This window comes from Opisthocomus hoazin, chromosome 7 (assembly GCF_030867145.1).
Source record: "Opisthocomus hoazin isolate bOpiHoa1 chromosome 7, bOpiHoa1.hap1, whole genome shotgun sequence".
Classification (NCBI taxonomy): domain Eukaryota; kingdom Metazoa; phylum Chordata; class Aves; order Opisthocomiformes; family Opisthocomidae; genus Opisthocomus; species Opisthocomus hoazin.
The window spans coordinates 17,330,328-17,347,997 of NC_134420.1; the positions used below are offsets into that span (position 1 = coordinate 17,330,328).

Consider the following 17,670-nt stretch of genomic DNA (forward strand, 5'->3'; position numbering starts at 1 on the left):
GATCAACATATTCACAAGCTCCCTGTCAGTCTGAATTTTCTTCTGAAGATACTTTCGTGTATTTCTTCTAAAAACCTCAGTGTTGCCACACCTGAATATAAAAAATTCATTTCAATGCAAATATCCTTCTCCTTTCAGTAGCCCTGAAATCATTGCAGGTGATTGAATCATCCAGTGATTTGTAAGAAATGTAGCCAGCACTGTCTGTGGAGAAGTCAGAAGCAGCAGCTCTGGTTAGTCACTGGCAGGAACTCTGCTCCCCAAGAAATGACATAGCAATGGTAAAAGTGGCAGAGCAGGCAAACAGAGGTAAGAAAATGGCTAGCTGAAGAACAGGAGGACTGGATTTTCTTGTTTCTCTGAGTAGCAAGAGATGTGCTCTTGCTTTTCTTAGGGGAGGATCCCAGATGTCTATTACTTTCTCTGCTGAGTGAAGTACAAGTGGATGGTGGTTCAATGAATTATTTGTTTTATTCTATCTGTTCCTTGGACACAGTTTTAACATGTGCTGTTCATGGTCTTCCCAGGCCCTTAAGTGCTAAGTGGGACTTGCAGGGGGAAATCATGCCTTAGCTCATCCCTCCTGCCCACCTTGACATGCCTCTGAACCACCCCACAGTGGTCAGCCTCACCATCTCTTTGTTATCTAAGGACTACTCCAACCTGAAGGGTATCTTTGGCAAGTAGGTCATATGTGGTTGCTGCTGCTTTTGCGCTGCCCACTGGGAACAAAGGGATTTTTTTCTAGGGTCAGGAATCATGCTCCTAGAGTCCTATTCTACTTCCTGCTCTCAAACAAATATGAATGAAATAGGTGCCTTGATTGCCTGGGTGGGAATGGGAGAGGAAGAGGACCATGATTAAAAAAAGATGGACTCTATCGCAACAGAGTTCTTTATTTGGATTTTGACACTAGCCTTGATTTGGGAAAATTAAGAAGTTTCAGCTTTCCATCTTTATCCTCAGCTAAGCTCTCTTTGTCAGTCTATGTGTTCTACTAACCTATGTGCTTCTTCTCCTGGGCTTCACAGCCCATTCCCACACCTGCCATTAACACTGTCCTGTGGCCTAAACAAGAACTCCATTTGAAAATTACCACGGGAATCTGCTGAATCTGAGTGTCCATATTGCACTGCTTTCGATTTCAGATCATCCTCATGTCTACATTGTCATATCCTTGTGGTTTGGTTTATCTACTAGATATTGTGCTGATTTACTTTGTGACTATTTGGGTGGAGGTCAGCAGGGAAGATGTGTTATGATTAAAAGGAAAAGTGCAGAAACCTATTACTTCCATCACGGGTGCTGTAAAGTCTGTTGGTTCTGTATTCCAGCCAAAATGGCAGGGCTTCAAGAACAGACTTTACCTTCCAGTAGTGCCCTGCCTCAAGTATGAATGACAATGGAATTAATGGGGCACGGACAGGGGGAAAGGGGTAACATGAACTCATGTTTCATTTACTGTACAATGCTCTTGCCTCTAGTGCAGGATTTTCTTAAGAGCAACAGCAGCAGCAATTCTTCATCCGGCAGGCGTTTGCACCTGCAGTTCTGTAAGCCATTTACTAAGCGGCTCATAACTGTGTATGGGGAACAGCTGAAAGAAGCAGAGGGCCAGCTTTAGCACATTTAATTTTGAAATGCCATAAAGTTTGGTAAAGCAGTGAGCAAGACGCTGTTCTCAAGGACCAGCTTGCTGTCTGTCAATCAGACAAAAGGGTATGTGTATTCCCCGGTGAGTGCATAGACAGACTCGGCCTGAGGACTTGCAACAAGGGTGAAATGTACATCCACTTTAAATTGTATTTGTGCCCACTTACTACTGGCAATCATTCTGGCATTCGCGTATTTCCAAAGGGACACAGAGCAGTTGAAAGTGTGGGAATGTGTTAGCCCGGTTTGATTTGCTGAGACTAGGTGAAAGGCTTCCTCTGTGTCAGAGGCAGTTTCCCCGTGGCACAGATAAGGTGAAGCAATGCTAGGTCAGCTTGTGCCAAGAGAGCAAGTAAATCTCTGAAAGAGACCCTAAAATTACTGACCTCAAACATCTGTATTAGGATATCTAAGCCTGCATTAGAATGTAGATCAGCTCATGACTGAGCCCACTGGATTTTTCGTGGGTATGTGACAGGGTATTAAAGCACTCTGATAGCACCAAGAAACCCTTTTGCAGTGGTTTAATTTAGGAGGTGAAGGAATGAATTGTGGTCTACATTTTGATGGGTCTTCGGCTCTGCTCCCTTATGCTGTTTGGAGAAACCACCACCTCTGTGTGCATAAAGCATACATTAACTTCCCATGTTTGACTGGTGCGATTAAATCGCATTTGTGCAGTACGGGAGAGGAGTTTGCACTTTGTGGATGGATGTCTTTCCTGGTCTGTAGAAGCAGTAAATTTCTAGCCTTTTTTGCAAGATATTTTGGATACACTTCTTAGCAGAGGCAACAAACACTTTTTCTTGAACTAAGGGACTGTGCTGATGTGCAAGCCAGAGAAAAGCTCTGAAAGAGGGCTATGATTGCTTATTACTAATCAGATGTTCTGAAAAACTATTGTCGCCCAAGAAAAAGCAACACTGTAGGGGTGGGGTGTGGGGGATGGGGGGACCTGTATTAAAGAAAGGAAATAAAAGCACAGCTCTCTGTCTCCACATAAAGAAAGAGAGTACTGGATACCTGACTTGTCAGAGGAGATTGCTGCTGGATGCTAAACATGGACAACTGCAAGAAAATTGAATGAAGCTCCACCTTTCAGAGACCCTGCCATCAATGTTTTGTTCTCATGCCAAATTCCTGGACTATAAAAATCTGCTTATAAGCCAAGAAAAAAACACTTCCCTGGAAGGATTTTCTAGTTACTGCTTCATGGCAAGATGGAAATAAAAAAGGGGAGGTCACTTTGGATCTTCTGCCTAATTTGGAGTTGTTGCAAGGGCAAAGAACCTGTTCAGATAGGTAAGGAAAAAAATCTAATTCTCAGATTATTTGCTCACATATTGCTCTCCATAGGTGACAAAATTGTCAAATGAAAATGTGTAACATATTCATGTAAGAGCTGTAGGCATGCCAGATATTGTTTAACATTGTACATTTTTGGGACAACGTTTTCATCGTTAGTGTCAACCATTTAAGTATTTTACTTTTTTTCCTTCACTACTGGGTAGTTTGTCAACTGTTTTATGTCCTAAGTGACTAATTTTAAAAAAGAGACTTTCTGGATGCAGTTTGCATCATAAAAAAATGGTGACACCCTTTTCAACATATTTCACATACATTCCTTATTGAAGAAATATGTTACCATAATTCCTGCTAGGCTTGATTGTCAGTATGAAATACTGCATTAGGAGTAATCACATTTTTTGTGGTCTTCTGTACTATTACCTCCTGGTTTGGTTTTGAATGTCTTATACTTTTTCCAGTTGCCTAACACACAAACAACTGACGTGACACTTATTGCTATTTTAGTATTTCTAGCAACCCCACTTCCAAGAATAGCTGAACTTTCTTATTTCCCCTCATTATAGAAAAGTGTAGAAAAGTGCTAAATTACCCTACTCCACTTTAGTACTGCAAACACCTATGGCAAATTACAGTCCCTTTAAAAAACTGTTTCTGTAAGGACTTCTTGGCACTTGAGTTTGTGTTGCACATTTCCAACATACAGATCTGAATTTTAAAATGTTCCCCTGCTGGTTCTTAGATAGGAATATTTAATAATATTTTACAGTTCACTGCATACATTAATGACTGTTTTTCATTTGATCTGTGATGGATGTGCAATGTTGATTTTCCTAAATGTACTACATAAACTACACAAAGAAATTTGCCCATTTTCATTTGTCATTCTTTCAGGTGGGCCTAGAAGAAATGATAAAAGCATTTTGTAGCAAGCGTATCTTCTTTAATTCAAGGTGATTTGTGTTGGCTTTGTGCAGCTCAGTGGTATGAAAACTACTTTCTGAAGTGATGTCTTATACGTACTTAAAGTATGTATCAATACCTTCGACAGAGGTACAACTCAGAGGTCCAAGACATGAGTTTTGGTTGAGGTGAAAAACAAGTAGCTCTGAGCTGACTACTGAAGCTGGTGACAGTCTCAACTGCTAAGACCAGCAGCTGCCGTTTTGCTGAAGACTCATGCCACCTGTGATATCTCCTGGAAAGGACACAATTCAAGACTTTGGACCAAAGTCTTGCCTGTGTTAAGAAGCAGAATTTTAAAAGTGGAAATGAGATTTAGATTCCCTTCACTTTAGATATCTACAGTGTAAATGTATCTAGAGTGTAAATGCTGAGGAGTTCCATTTACACTGGCACCCCTCAGCAACCTTTATAGACAATGTAGAGAAACATAGAGTCTTGGACCATATTCTTCCCGGGTAGATAAGTAAGGTAGGAAGCTGAACATCTTCTGCTTCTGAGTTTTAACTTCAAAGGAGCCTGGGCTCATCTGCTCACGTTGGTGGTGTCTGGCATGGACTTCAAAAGTTCAGTGAGATAAAACTGCTTCCCACAAGCTAGTATCTTCCAGGGGTTAATATTTTTGCCTTTGAAAATCTCTGCTTTGATATTGTTCAACAAAAATACGCTAAGCAGCTCATGCTGGGTGAATTTCTAAGCTCCACTCCTGTGACTCTTTCTTTAGTCCAGGTCTCTACTGTCAGTAGGAGTGAATGTGCCACATGGGGCAATTTTCACTTTCATACATTTGACCATGTTAAGTTCACTTTTCCTGGAACCTGCACATATGTCTTCGCTTCCCACTGCAATGACAGCTACCAAGACTTTAACATCCAAATCAGGCGCAGTGACAAGAATAGCTTCCTGATCTACTTCACTGTCACCATTGATGGAGTGATCTTGGAGGTGAAGGAGACAGGCATCACAGTGAATGGGAACAAGTGAGTAAAGACTATACTTTGGGCTTTTTAGTGCAGCAGTTTTATTGCTATTTATTAGCAACAGATGATCTGTCTAGAAAGTGGTCTTATTCTGCAGTGGTGCAAATGGTTGTATATGATACATTCGTAGTGCTTTGAACATGGTATTGTGAAGAGTCTACCCCATAGTGGTGGAGGAGGCAAGAAACATGTAAACTACATCTCTCAGGGATCAACACCAACAGCTAAAGCAAAAGTCAATATGTATGTTGTAAAAGCAGAAGATGTAGGTTTCCTTAATGTTGCTTTGATTCGGAAAGGAGGGATGGAAGAAAGGAGAGTTTTCTGTTTCCAGATAGATTAGTCTAGAAAATTACACTACTTTTCAGATCACATCTTGCTTGAAGCTTGGGATCTTCTTACACAAAAGACAGAAGTTTCAGAAGTCAAAAATTCACACCTTTAATTCCATTCTGAAATGAGCCAGAAAGCAAACTGCAAACAGAAGGGTAAAAATATTTCATAAATAAAAAGTCAAATGCAACAGTAGCTGAAAGTTGGGCACAATTTTAAGGGCAGCCCTCATGAGAAGTCCAGTGACCTGCTCCCACCATGTAGTTGTGAGGGGGCAAGGCAAGCTTTGACTCTGGGAAAAAGCCTCACAGACTTCTTGGAGAGAAAATTGTAAGCATATGGGCTGTCTTCTCTTGATAGCCTTGTATAAACAACCAGATATAGAATAGCATCACTCAGTTGTAAATACAGTAACAAAGTGCAGCTGTAGCTTCTAAATCAAAGGGCAAAGAAATTGCCTGTCTTTTAGCCATTTTCTGATTTTCTAAATTTTTCAGGCTCTAAGGAAATGAACAGTAATTGTCTTGGTGAGATGAAAAAGTAATGTAGGTCTGAGTCATGTCAGTGCATGTGTAGCAGAATAGACCTCTTTTCAAACCTTTGTGAATCCCAAATATCAAGGAAAGCCTGGAGGGAAGGTGAGAACCTGTAGTATCTTCATCTGGAGGGTAGTTTTCCCAGTATTGCAATCTTGCTCCTTATGACCTTTTGGGTTAGGTCCTCAGGATATGTAAACAAGCAGAGCTGCGTTGATATTAGTCGAGTGTCTGATGTAGTATTGACACACTCATGACCAAAGTACATTGTGTTGTGGATTAAGGTCACAGTGGATAAGGTGATCATACATAAAATTAAGACATTGTATGGATGAAGGCTGACCTTGAAAAGAATGTCCCCATGGCTTGTTTAGCTCCTTTTTACTCTAGTTTTGTTTCCTATATCTCTGAGATTATTTCATCATTCTTTTCTTCAATGCAATCTGTTTTGTTCCCTCCAATTTCCAGGATTCCCATGCCCTTCAGCTTGAAGAGCATCCTGGTTGAGGACACCTGTGCTTACTTCCAAGTCACTTCCAAGCTGGGACTGACACTGAAGTGGAACTGGGCTGACACTCTCCTAGTATGAACAGCCAGTTAGTTGTTTTTCTCTTGGTGAACCTCATCAGTGATGAAAAGCAGATCTGGATGCAGGCACTGTGTTGATATAAGAGATTGATGGGGGGAGGTATCACTGTGTCCATAAGCTGATAGGGACATACCAAACTAGGTAATAAGTAATGGGGCAGGGAGGTGGAGTCACAACCCTCAGGCATTCCCAATTAGTTTTATGTGACAAAAGGTGCCACTGTTAACCCTGTAGATAGCTCCTTTGTAGTTATTTGCTTCCTCCATGGGGCACTGGCAGCAGCACAGCTAGTCCTTCCAGCTCTGGCTTGTTAGTTACCCTCTATCTTGATGCACGTAGAGCTTGGCCTCTGTCATTGCAAAGCCTTGCTATGCGGGAGTTCCCCTCCATACATCCTCCCCAAAATATCCTCTTCTGCAACAGTGTATTTACACTTTTGGGTGTGAACACTTATCCTCCACAATCAAGACTGAGGGTAAATAAATAAAAGTTGTATGTCATATTTTGTAGTTCAGAGAGACAGAAAGAGGGTAGAAGGTGAATAGAGAGGAAAAAAACCAGAAAGCAACCAAGTGATACTCAAAATCTGATTTAATGAAACATTTGCTTCATCCCTTCCCCTGTACTAATTAATATCTGAAGTATTACAGGCACTACCTGTAGAGTGGACACAATTTTAGGGTGACACATTTGTAGGAAAAGCACTGTCTTTTTTTAGTGGACCTGAGTGACACCAGTACTACCCTCCAAGCATGTAGGAGTAATTAGGTGCAATAGTTTTATCTAGCAAGGCAATAATGTACTAACCTGGGTTGTTATTGCTCCCTAGAAGGGGCAGAACAAGTTACGCTGGACAGACCCACCCCTAGAAATGGTGTGAAGTTTTCCATTTAGTCTATGCACTAGAAAAAGCCCTGGATATGGCTAAAAGCTGACCAGAAGCTGCTTCTTTGCAGCATCCAGCATCAGGGCACAGTTATCTCACCTGCCTGGAGTGGAGCTGTAGTACCTCTTGCAAGGTACCACATGTCTATATACCTGTGTCTTTATACTGGGAGACACTGGTCCAAGGATTAGTCCAGTATTCAGCATGTTTCAGTTAGGTCTTTGGTAGATAGGAATGACAGTTGCTAGAGGATTATCTTTCCATTCATATTCAACCTGTCTGCAGGTAAGTTTTATGGCAGGTTTGTAATGGAAAAGGAGACTGCTACAAATTGGTAATGAGAATTTCTGCTGCTGTGCTTTTCTATTGAGAACCACTTTATAACGTGCTGACGATGTGGGGAAAAGTCTTTAAACTGTGTGTTTCCTCTTTCCGTTTGTTTTGTAGCTGGACCTGGAAGAAACATATAAAGAGAAAATATGTGGTCTGTGTGGGAACTACGATGGCAGTGAGAAGAATGATTTGATTTTGGATGGTAGGCCATGAATACAGCACATTCTACATAGAACAGAACTGTTAATGCATGACACAAAGCTTGGTATCTGTTTCCTCTAAGCAGGGTTTCAGATTTCCTGACAGACACTCTGAAATACAGGAAAATCTCCATATGCGGGAGATGTATTTTGAGAAGTGCTGGGACAATTTGAGTTCTTCTACTGTTTGCAGACTTGCAAGTCTCAGACCTCTTTGACCCAAATGAATTGCCTGGCTATCATGCAGCAACTTTGCCAGGTTTCCCATAGTAGCAAACTTTAAGGCACTTGCAGTCTTAAATGAAGCATGAGTCCATTTTCTGTCCTTCCATTTTCATCATTTTACAGTTACGTATCAAGTGTGGTCATTTTTGCCTCTGTAAGGAAATGAAAGCATCATGACGGAACCAGAAAGTTTTCAGTGAGCATCTCTGCAATAACCGTGGTGCCATCCACTGACACCTTCAGATACTGCACTGAACTGGAAAGAAGCCAATACAGCAAACAACTGAGGCTACGATCCTGTGGCAGGGTGTATGAGCGGAAAGAAACTTGGCTCCTGGCATATTAGCTGCAGGACTGAAGCCAAAGTTATAACATCATCCCTTTGTGTAAAATCTAGGCTTCTTAAGTCACCAGAAATATATTGTCATCTACCTCACCTATTCAGAAAGAAATTCCTGAAATTTGATTAAAAATACCACTTTTAGTGATAGATTTGGGGGTCATTTTCATATTTCACACTAAGCTTTTTGGATGCATCTTAGTCATGTTTCTGCCCTTTAATTCACAAATGCAATAGGTAAAAACTAAAGCTGGCTCTAATTGTTCTGAAGAAACAGATTTCTACTGAGAAGCATTGGTCTAAGAAAACAGGCTCTTCTTTGGTTCCACATATAACAAGTTCCCACACCCAGGGACCAGGTGGCCTCCCACATCCCTCCTTTCTGCTTTGAATACATCCTTTTCCCTGGGCTGAGCAGGCAGCAGTGAGTCTTTTTGCCCAGGCTGAGATACACTGCATGTAAAGGTCCAAAATTTCTTCTCACTTTCAGACTCTTCTCTCTTGAGGAAAAGTTTTTCGGGAAGAAAAATCCCATTTCTGCATGGAGTAGCTCTTCTTGAAACTTTAATCTTTATCTTCTTTAATGATAATTGAGATCCTTGACAAATCACATGACTTCAAGAGCTCAGTACTTAGAAGTGCTTCCGTTTCCAGAAAAGTTACTGATAAAGCACCTGAAAACAATGCTTTTGTGGAAGTTATTCTCTCAGGCCTGCACTTAGTTCAGGTACTGAGACAGTGTACGAGAACAGACCTGGTCAGGTATCTGTCTATTAAAACTTTAAAAAAAAAAATCACAGAATGGCAATTTATGCGTACTCTCCACAGAAATATACAAATTCCAAACTTTCTCAGAAAGACTTCTCACATCCAGGATCAAATTTCTGGTAGTGCTTTGGGAAAACACACACCTCTAGCTAGTGTGATGGTTACATACATGTATCATATGCCTGTCTTCCTCCTGCTCCCTCTTCTCCTCTTCTGTAGCCTGTAAAAAGTAATAGATTTCCAGATGATTACAAACATATGCACCTAAGGCTGTACTTTAGGTTGTGAGAGTAGAAGGAAAACTAAAATGTATGACGATTACACATGCAGATAGAAAACTCTGTAAGACCAGATACACCCATAATGAACAGAAGTCTTTGGAAGTGATGAGTTGCAATAGAAAGGTGAAGAGTTTCATGCAATTATAAATGCCTGGGCTGACAGCAGGCCTTGATACAAGTGTGCCAAGCTGGCTCTAGCTCAGCAGAAGTTCAGGCTCTCATCCTCTGTAATGTGGATGCTGTGGTTAAATCTGGGCATTTGTTGAAAAGCGTACTGCCTTAGAGCCTGAAGATTAAGTGCATCTTTATAGCACATTAAATGACCTAAAAAATTGCAGGCAGTTACTGAGATGCATCTGGGGATTTTGCAGGGTATAAAATGCATCCGAGGCAGTTTGGGAACTTCCACAAAGTAGAGGATCCATCAGAAAAGTGTGCTGATGTGAGTCCAGATGATCACACTGGAAGACATCCTAGGAGGGAAGAAAACATATGCAGTAAATATGTAAGTACGTGTGGCCAAGAAGTATAAACTCTGCTGAACTACAGCCCTGGAGACACTGTGTTGAAACAAGTGTTATTTACAGAGCATGTACTGAACTGAATTTTTCAGGAGTCTACCCATCGATCTGAGCAAAATGTTGATCTTATAGCTGAAAGAATATCTTATTATAGTGTTAAAAAAACAGATAGTAGGAAAACGCACAATTGAATGACAGATTCGAATCCAAGAGAAAGGACCTCATGGCAGAAAGTTAGACTGGATAATCTCCCGAGGTCCCTTCCAACCTGAATTATCCTGTGGCCCTGGAACTGTGTCGTCAAAAATTGGGATGCACATCCATAAACCTGAAGGTTGATAAAATATCAAGTATTGCTCTTCTTTTCTTTTTTACAGAGAAAAAGATGCAAGAAACTTATGTCCCGTTTTGGAAACTGCCCCAAAGTTGTTGCATTTGATGACTACGTAGAGACCTGCACTGAGGATATGTGCCACTGTGCAGTTAATTCTTCTCACTCTGATTTGGTTTCCAGCTGCATATGCAGCACTTTAAACCAATACTCTCGAGACTGTGTCCTCAGGAAGGGAGACCCTGGGGAATGGAGAACCAAAGAACTTTGCTGTAAGTAACTACTGCTCTGGAGGTTTCTTTCCAGTTAGACATATACGCATGTATTCTGATCCCAGCAGAGCAAATCTAGGAGCTCTTGTTGCCTACTGTGAATCCAACATTGTTAATGGAAAAGCTTCTACAAATTTAACTTGATTTTGCTCCTTAAATTAGAACTATATCTTAATATTGTCCCCCTCCTCCTTATAGTTAAGTTTTCTCCAGTTCTTTTTTGAATTTTACCATGCAGAATTAACTCATAAAAAGCCTTGTTTTAAATGTTGATTTCTAGTCAGAAGAAGTCACTGAGAAATCTAATGTGTTTGTCCTTAGCTTATCCTGTGCTTTCATACCCAGTAGCCGCAACTACCGAGCAGGAAATCACTGTAAATCCAGGGGGAAGGCTACAGGTAGTTCTTCCAAACTACTGGTATGGGTTGGGATAGAAAATTAATGCCAGAATGACTGATGCTTCAAGCAAAAATAAACTATTATGAGTCCATAAATGATTCTGGTGTCCTTTGCTTATATCATGACTTCACCCAACTGTGAGCTAGTAAAAGAATGGGAAGTAACTCATATTTCCCAGCTGTACTGTTTTCTCCAAAGATGAAGTACAAGTGACCATAAAAAGTTCCTTTAGAGGTTAAACAAACATGACATGTTTGGATAGAAAGTTTTGCAAACAAGTTATGGGGGAACGGCGGAAGAAGGAGTTGGGTAGTGATAAAATGATTAAGAGAGGTCTTATAAATACATCATTAACATATCCCATTTTCATTTGGTCTTGCAGATCAGGAATGCCCAAACAACATGGAGTACATGGAATGTGGAAACTCCTGTGCTGACACATGCGCTGACCCAGAAAGGAGCAAGATTTGCAAAGCCCCATGTACAGATGGCTGTTTCTGTCCTCCTGGTAAGGCAGTTCACTTCTTCCAATGGATCACACATATCAAGGGACAAAGAGGGAGTTTATTCCCTATCAGTCAGTGGCAATTTTTTTTCCTTAACATTTTACACTAAAACAGATGAATAAACTGTTTCTTCTAGCATAATTTAACAATTTTCTGCTTGGAGGAACCAGATCTGTAAAGATTCAAGATCCTGACACTAGAGGAGGGGAGGGAAAGATTTCTAAGGACTAGACACAAAAGAACAGTACAGATGTGGAAAGAGGAGAGGTGTTCTGTAGACAGTAAGACAGCAGGTGAAGATGTCTGGTGAGGTGCCTTCCTGATATGAGGCAAGATCTTGCTGTAATTTAAGTCACACGTAATATACATGCATCACCAGGTATAGGCATTTATAAATTTGCACAGGAAGTAGAGACTAAGATGAGGGTCTGATTTCTGTTAGATTCATTATTAGAAAAAATGGAAACTGGCTCACATCCTTGCAGTCTGGCGCTTGATAATCCTGCTCACAGTGACAAATTCCAGTAAAGTGCAGAGGTATTGTTTAGGTTTTGGATTCCTTTCATTTGAGCTCTAGTAAGAAATGTTTCCCATCCATTATCACCTGAAAGGGCCTGATGCGGTGTTTTCCTTAAAACATATCACATTCATTTACAGAAATGCTGAATATTCCAGAGTTTTTTCCTTACTTTAATCTTCTTTGATGGTGTTTCCCATCCCTTTCCCAAAAGAATATTAACTAGCCAATGCGTCTAAACAGGAACTATCCTTGATGACCTCAGTGGAAAAAAATGCATCCCCAGAGACAGCTGCCCCTGTGTGTTTCAAGGCAAAGTCTACTCATCTGGAGGGACTTACTCCACTCCCTGCCAAAACTGGTACTGTTGTGAATTTGATTGCACTAACAAGGCAGAGTCGTTTATTTCAGAGCATTGATGAGTTGCATTCTGTTCTTTTCTCCTTTTTTTTCCCCTATTCCTAACATCTGTCTTAAATAATGCAAAACCTGGATCTGAATTTCAGTAGTTCAGGAAAACTTAGAGGTAGTCCTTAACCCCACGTAACTACGACCCTCACTTGGAACTGCCAGCAAAAACTGAGGTAAAGATTTCAGAATGCAGAAAATTGAGACTTTGCTGGTTAGTTCAGAGGTATTAACCACTAAAGTGAGGCAAGGAGTCATACCATGTTAATGAGTTACATTTCCAACCACCTCTAGATCTACAAAAGACTGTTTCAAGCCCTGAATCTCAAAAGTCCTGATCGTTGAGAACGATTTGATTTAGAAAAAAACCTGTAGCTTGAACCCATCTCCACTCTGCCCTAGTGAAAGCTGATAAGACCTCAGGTATATTATTCTCAAAACAGTTTTATGTCTTATTCTGATATCCATCTAGTGAATGAACAGTTGTCTGTGTTATTTGAGTTCCTCTGATACAGCATCGTTTCTTGACCGTAGGCCTAACCTATACTATAGGGAGGAATGAAATATGCAGTGGTGCATGATGGAGTAGGCCAGATGTTCTGCAGACCCCTTTGGATTGAACATGTCCTGCATTTTGAGGAAATACTTCTCAAAAGTTGCAGTTCTGAGGAACTGAGCTTGATGGGCTCCAAGTGATTTTCACCTAGCCACATTCTCACTTGCTCCTTACAAAGCCTGAGCTAGTGTGGCCAGGCCATTCTCCTCTTGTGTGCACGGGTCTAAGAATTGTAACTGCAGGACCCCCCACAGTTAGTTGTTCAAATGTTGAATCAGGAGCTTTCTGAACAGTTGCATCAGTAGCATAAAATGTTGCAAGATCCTGCTTGAAGAAGGTCTATCTTTCTTTAAAAAGTCAAGTAAACAATTTAGGCCCTGAAAAACATTTCTTGTTTGACCACCTCAGTGTCTCTCTGAAGAAGGTAGTGTGAAGCTCAGTGCAGTTAACTCTCATTGAGAGGCATTCAACCTTCACACTTTAAAGGCCTAACCTAAAGTCTTCCTTCCACAGGAATTTAATAAACAGCCGAATAACAAGCTAAAAAGACAAAGAGGATTCAAATACAGACGTAATCTCACTTTTGCTCCGTTAAAGCTATGTTGATTCTTACTGCTCCTTTTTGGGTTTTGTACAGTACTTGCAAAGGAGGCCACTGGAGCTGTATCTCTCTGCCCTGTTCTGGAAGTTGCAATGTAGATGGAGGATTCCATATAACAACGTTCGATAATAAGAGATTCAATTTTCATGGCAACTGCCATTATGTCTTAGCTAAGGTATGAACAATATTTCATTTCACTCTTAAACTTCCTGAGTAGCATGAGACATTAAGATGTGCTGGAGCTTTATATGACATAATTTAATTAAATGGCACCAATCCAGGAAAGCACTTCAATACATGCTCAGTAGAAAAACCAATAAATTTTCCCATTTGCAATGCATTGCAAGTCAATTGCTTGATGCTTAACATCAAAGTTTTGCAGCTTCAACACAGTCTTACATCTTTTTTTCTAATGAGTTAATTTTTTTATTGGATGTATTAGTGTAGATTTAAGCATTTCTCCTGAAGCTTTCTTCATGTATGACTGTCAAAAGGAAGTGGATGAGCAAAAACTCCTGCAAAAAGATTGAATTCCATGTGACTTTCTGCAAATATGTGATCCAGGTTGAAAGAAAGGTTGATAGCAAGGAAACAGAATGCAGAGGAGAGGTAGTGAACCTTATCGATTTTGGCAATAAAATAAAGCAGTTTGTAGTTAGAGATTAAATGCCCCAGTTCTTTCATTATTCTATTTTAGCCTTTCAGAGACACCTTTTTTCTCGTCTAGCTCCCTTCCTGAAACATGCTAACAATGTCTGCATATCCATTATCTCACATCTTTTCAGAATACTGAAGACACATTTGTGGTGATTGGAGAGATCGTCCAGTGTGGGACATCAAAGACAATGACTTGCTTAAAGAATGTATTAGTCACAGTAGGAAGAACTGTAAGTAACTTGCTTTAATTAGTGACACATGTCACGTTTATTTAGGTTCAAAGATGGGATTTCTCTAACACTATGCACTCATTAGGTCTGTTGCAGTCCTGGGACTGTAAGATTAATACCAGCAGATGATGCAGCACCTGTGTTTATTGGTTTTGTTCTATGGGAGTTATTTCTTTTCCAGTTCTTTTGGATTCTGACTGTTCCATTTTCTTTAGAGTTCGACAGCCAAAAAATATCCTTGTCAGCTGTCCCTCTTTTTCAAGACTTCAAACTTTTTGGCTTGTTTCTTTTTGAAAGATTGAGATTTCTACAAGAAAAGATCCCCTTCTTTTTGCAGCAGTTGAGTCCTGAGGATTTTCCTAATGCAATGAGCAAAGTAGCAGAATTTTCCAAATGAAGGCCGGAGGCTTCTCCTGCTGAAGATTATGCCATCGTTCAGACTGAATTCAGTGGAAACCAAGTTAGGGCTGGTATTTATGCACTCCTGAAGTTACACAGATTCATTCTGTCCACCTAGTATTTAACTGGTGCAGTCCTAACCTTGTTAGAATATCTCCTTCTCTGGAGATATTCAAGACCCGCCTGGACAAGGTCCTCTGCAGCCTGCTGTAGGTGACCCTGCTTTGGCAGGAGGGTTGGTCTAGATGACCCACAGAGGTCCCTTCCAACCCCACCATTCTGTGATTCTGTGATATCCAACATCCTAACCTCCTTCTATAGTCAGTGAAGGAAGATGGGGATTTCCAAAGGATACGTCAGCCCACCTAATGTATGAGGTGTTCTTCTGGAGGGGCCTATCTCCCTCCATTGACTACTGAGGGAGTTTGAATCAGATAGCTCTCATTTTGCATACATTACATTTCCAATGAGATGGACCCAAACCTACATGTAACATTTCGCATGAGGTTCTCAAAAAGATAATTAACCTCTTATGTATGTGAGAGCACTCAGTCAAAACTGTTGCACATGGAAAGGGTTTTTCGTTTTTTGTTATGGCGTAGAGGTTTGGTCTATATCAGTGTATGGCATCCAGACACTGAGTTACATTGACCCCAGAGGTGATCATGTTTTGAAGGCACTACTACTTAATGCTTAATGAAGCTTGTTAGGTTGCTGTTGTCTGTCTCATGTCATATGTATTCACTACTGTGGGCTTCTTCTGTTTTCTTTTTCCCTGCAGACTATAAAAATATGTTCCTGTGGAAATATTTACATGAATAATTTCATTGTGAAGCTGCCAGTAAGCAAAGGTAAATGTCCTTCTTCACATCTTCCCCAGTCTAGCCTACATGTATTTACAGAGGGATTCCTGCACTTTTCTCTGAAAAGAACATGATCCTGCTCCTTCTTAGGTCATTTGACTTAGGTGGATACTAGGTCTGGGACTCTCTGGGAATTCCTGTGTCACACTGGATGCAATGGTAGACGGAAGTTCCTGTTTACTCAGCTTCATGAAGATTTACCGTTGTATACATCTTTTTTTTTTTCTTTCCTCTTTAGATGACATCACCATCTTCAGACTCTCTACATTTTTCATCAAAATCTTGAGCTCAACTGGAGTACAGATTCAAGTGCAAATGAAACCTGTAATGCAGCTCTCCATAACAGTTGATCATTCTTACCAGAATCGTACATCTGGTAGGACACATCATGCTCTTTCAGTTTGCTGTTAAACTGAGTTACAGCCGCTCGCCTATCACTTTGAGAGAACAAATTATTTCCTTTTATATTGACTTTGGTATGTGAGAAACCCTGGTTAAATCTATAGCCTTCCTGAAACAAAGTGTTGGCTTAACCCTTCAATTTGCTGAAGACAATTAGATAATCTCTGTGATATTTAGTGTCTGCAGGTCTTTTACACTCTATCTTTCATCAGAGACTTGGGAGATGCAGACTGTGTTCTTAGTTTTGCCACCAATCTCCTGTTTACATCATTTAAGCTTTCTGTGCTTCTGTTTTGTGTCTGTGTAATGGGATTACATCCTGTCTCTCTGACCCATTTTGTTTTGCTTTTGTGATTTCTTTTGCTTATAAGCCTTTGAGGAAGTCACTTTTAAGCAGCTTCCAATCTCTGTGCTATCACTAAGTGCTACTGTAATGCAGAAAAATAATAATTGCACTCTAAAGATAGGGTCCTGTCTGATTTGTGTGAACATCAGGAATACTCTGAAGGAAAATGGATTTCTCTCAGGTGACATCCATTATAGAGCTAAGAGTGTTCATATAGAAGCCATTTCTTTTTCCACTCATGTGGTGATTTCTTCTTTTCTTTTGCCCCCTGCCACACACACGAGGTCTTTGTGGCAATTTCAATAACATCCAGACTGATGACTTCAGAACAGTCACTGGAGCTGTGGAAGATTCAGCTTCTGCTTTTGGTAACTCATGGAAAACTAGAGCCAGCTGTTTTGATGTTGAGGACAGCTTTGAAGATCCTTGTTCAAACAGCGTGGATAAAGGTAGCAGGCTTTTCATTCCTGGATTATAGTGCTGAATAATTTTCACGGATAACGAAAAAAAGCTTAAAAATGTCATAAACATCAAAAGCCACTGCCTTTGAGGGTATTACTAAAGAAAACACATTGGGTTTTTCAGGTCTAAAAGCTTTGGTTTTAAAACAAAAAGACTGCACTGCTGGAGAACGAGACAACACCTTCTTCACTATTACTTCAAAAGCACACACATCATCAGTGAGAACAATTTAGGTTTAAAGCAGAGCATATTTAGTTGTCAATATTTGGCTGAGGACTTCATTTAGTCTAGGTTGTTACAGCTGTGCTGAAGTCAAAAGGACTAAGTTACGAACAGTACTGACTTCAGCGTTGTACTGTACTAGGTGACCTGTCTGGTTTCTCACTTTGACTGAGTTTGGATATATATACAGGATTCAGGCTGTACTGTCCTGAATACCTGAATACCTGTAGGTATTGCCACATGTAATTAAAGCTGCAGCTCATAGCTACACAGCTCACTGATTATTACATGCTTGATGTTATTCCTTGACTATAAAGAGTTGCTGACTGCAAAGAATTAGGAAAGTTTAATGGAAAGTGATGAAAATGGGGAGTTTTTGCAGACGTTCTGCAAATCCAGCCACAGTAACAATGCTAGTACTCAGAAGGTGAAAGCTTTCTTTTAGGGGGATGGCTGGTCACCCATCCAACCATGCTTATCACTTTGATATGTTAATGCCCTGTATCTCCTTCTGGCATTAGCTGAACACTTCAGAACATTCTAGTTCTGTGTGATACCCAAGAAGAATATTGATTCAGATAGTAAC

The 17,670-nt window shown here is 40.4% G+C and overlaps 1 protein-coding gene across 1 annotated transcript in view; it reads left to right on the forward strand.

Moving 5' to 3' along the window:
• Nucleotides 1–597: 597 nt before the first annotated feature.
• The window catches only part of LOC104338182 (mucin-5B), a 49,478-nt gene continuing 32,405 nt past the window's right edge, over nucleotides 598–17,670 (forward strand). Inside the window, exons 1-13 of the mRNA XM_075427122.1 lie at nucleotides 598–683; nucleotides 4,776–4,901; nucleotides 6,239–6,353; nucleotides 7,693–7,780; nucleotides 9,764–9,897; nucleotides 10,291–10,516; nucleotides 11,298–11,423; nucleotides 12,182–12,299; nucleotides 13,540–13,678; nucleotides 14,289–14,390; nucleotides 15,571–15,640; nucleotides 15,891–16,028; nucleotides 16,685–16,849. Of these exons, the coding sequence (XP_075283237.1) occupies nucleotides 598–683; nucleotides 4,776–4,901; nucleotides 6,239–6,353; nucleotides 7,693–7,780; nucleotides 9,764–9,897; nucleotides 10,291–10,516; nucleotides 11,298–11,423; nucleotides 12,182–12,299; nucleotides 13,540–13,678; nucleotides 14,289–14,390; nucleotides 15,571–15,640; nucleotides 15,891–16,028; nucleotides 16,685–16,849 (1,633 nt within the window). The remainder of the gene's footprint in view (nucleotides 684–4,775; nucleotides 4,902–6,238; nucleotides 6,354–7,692; nucleotides 7,781–9,763; nucleotides 9,898–10,290; nucleotides 10,517–11,297; nucleotides 11,424–12,181; nucleotides 12,300–13,539; nucleotides 13,679–14,288; nucleotides 14,391–15,570; nucleotides 15,641–15,890; nucleotides 16,029–16,684; nucleotides 16,850–17,670) is intronic.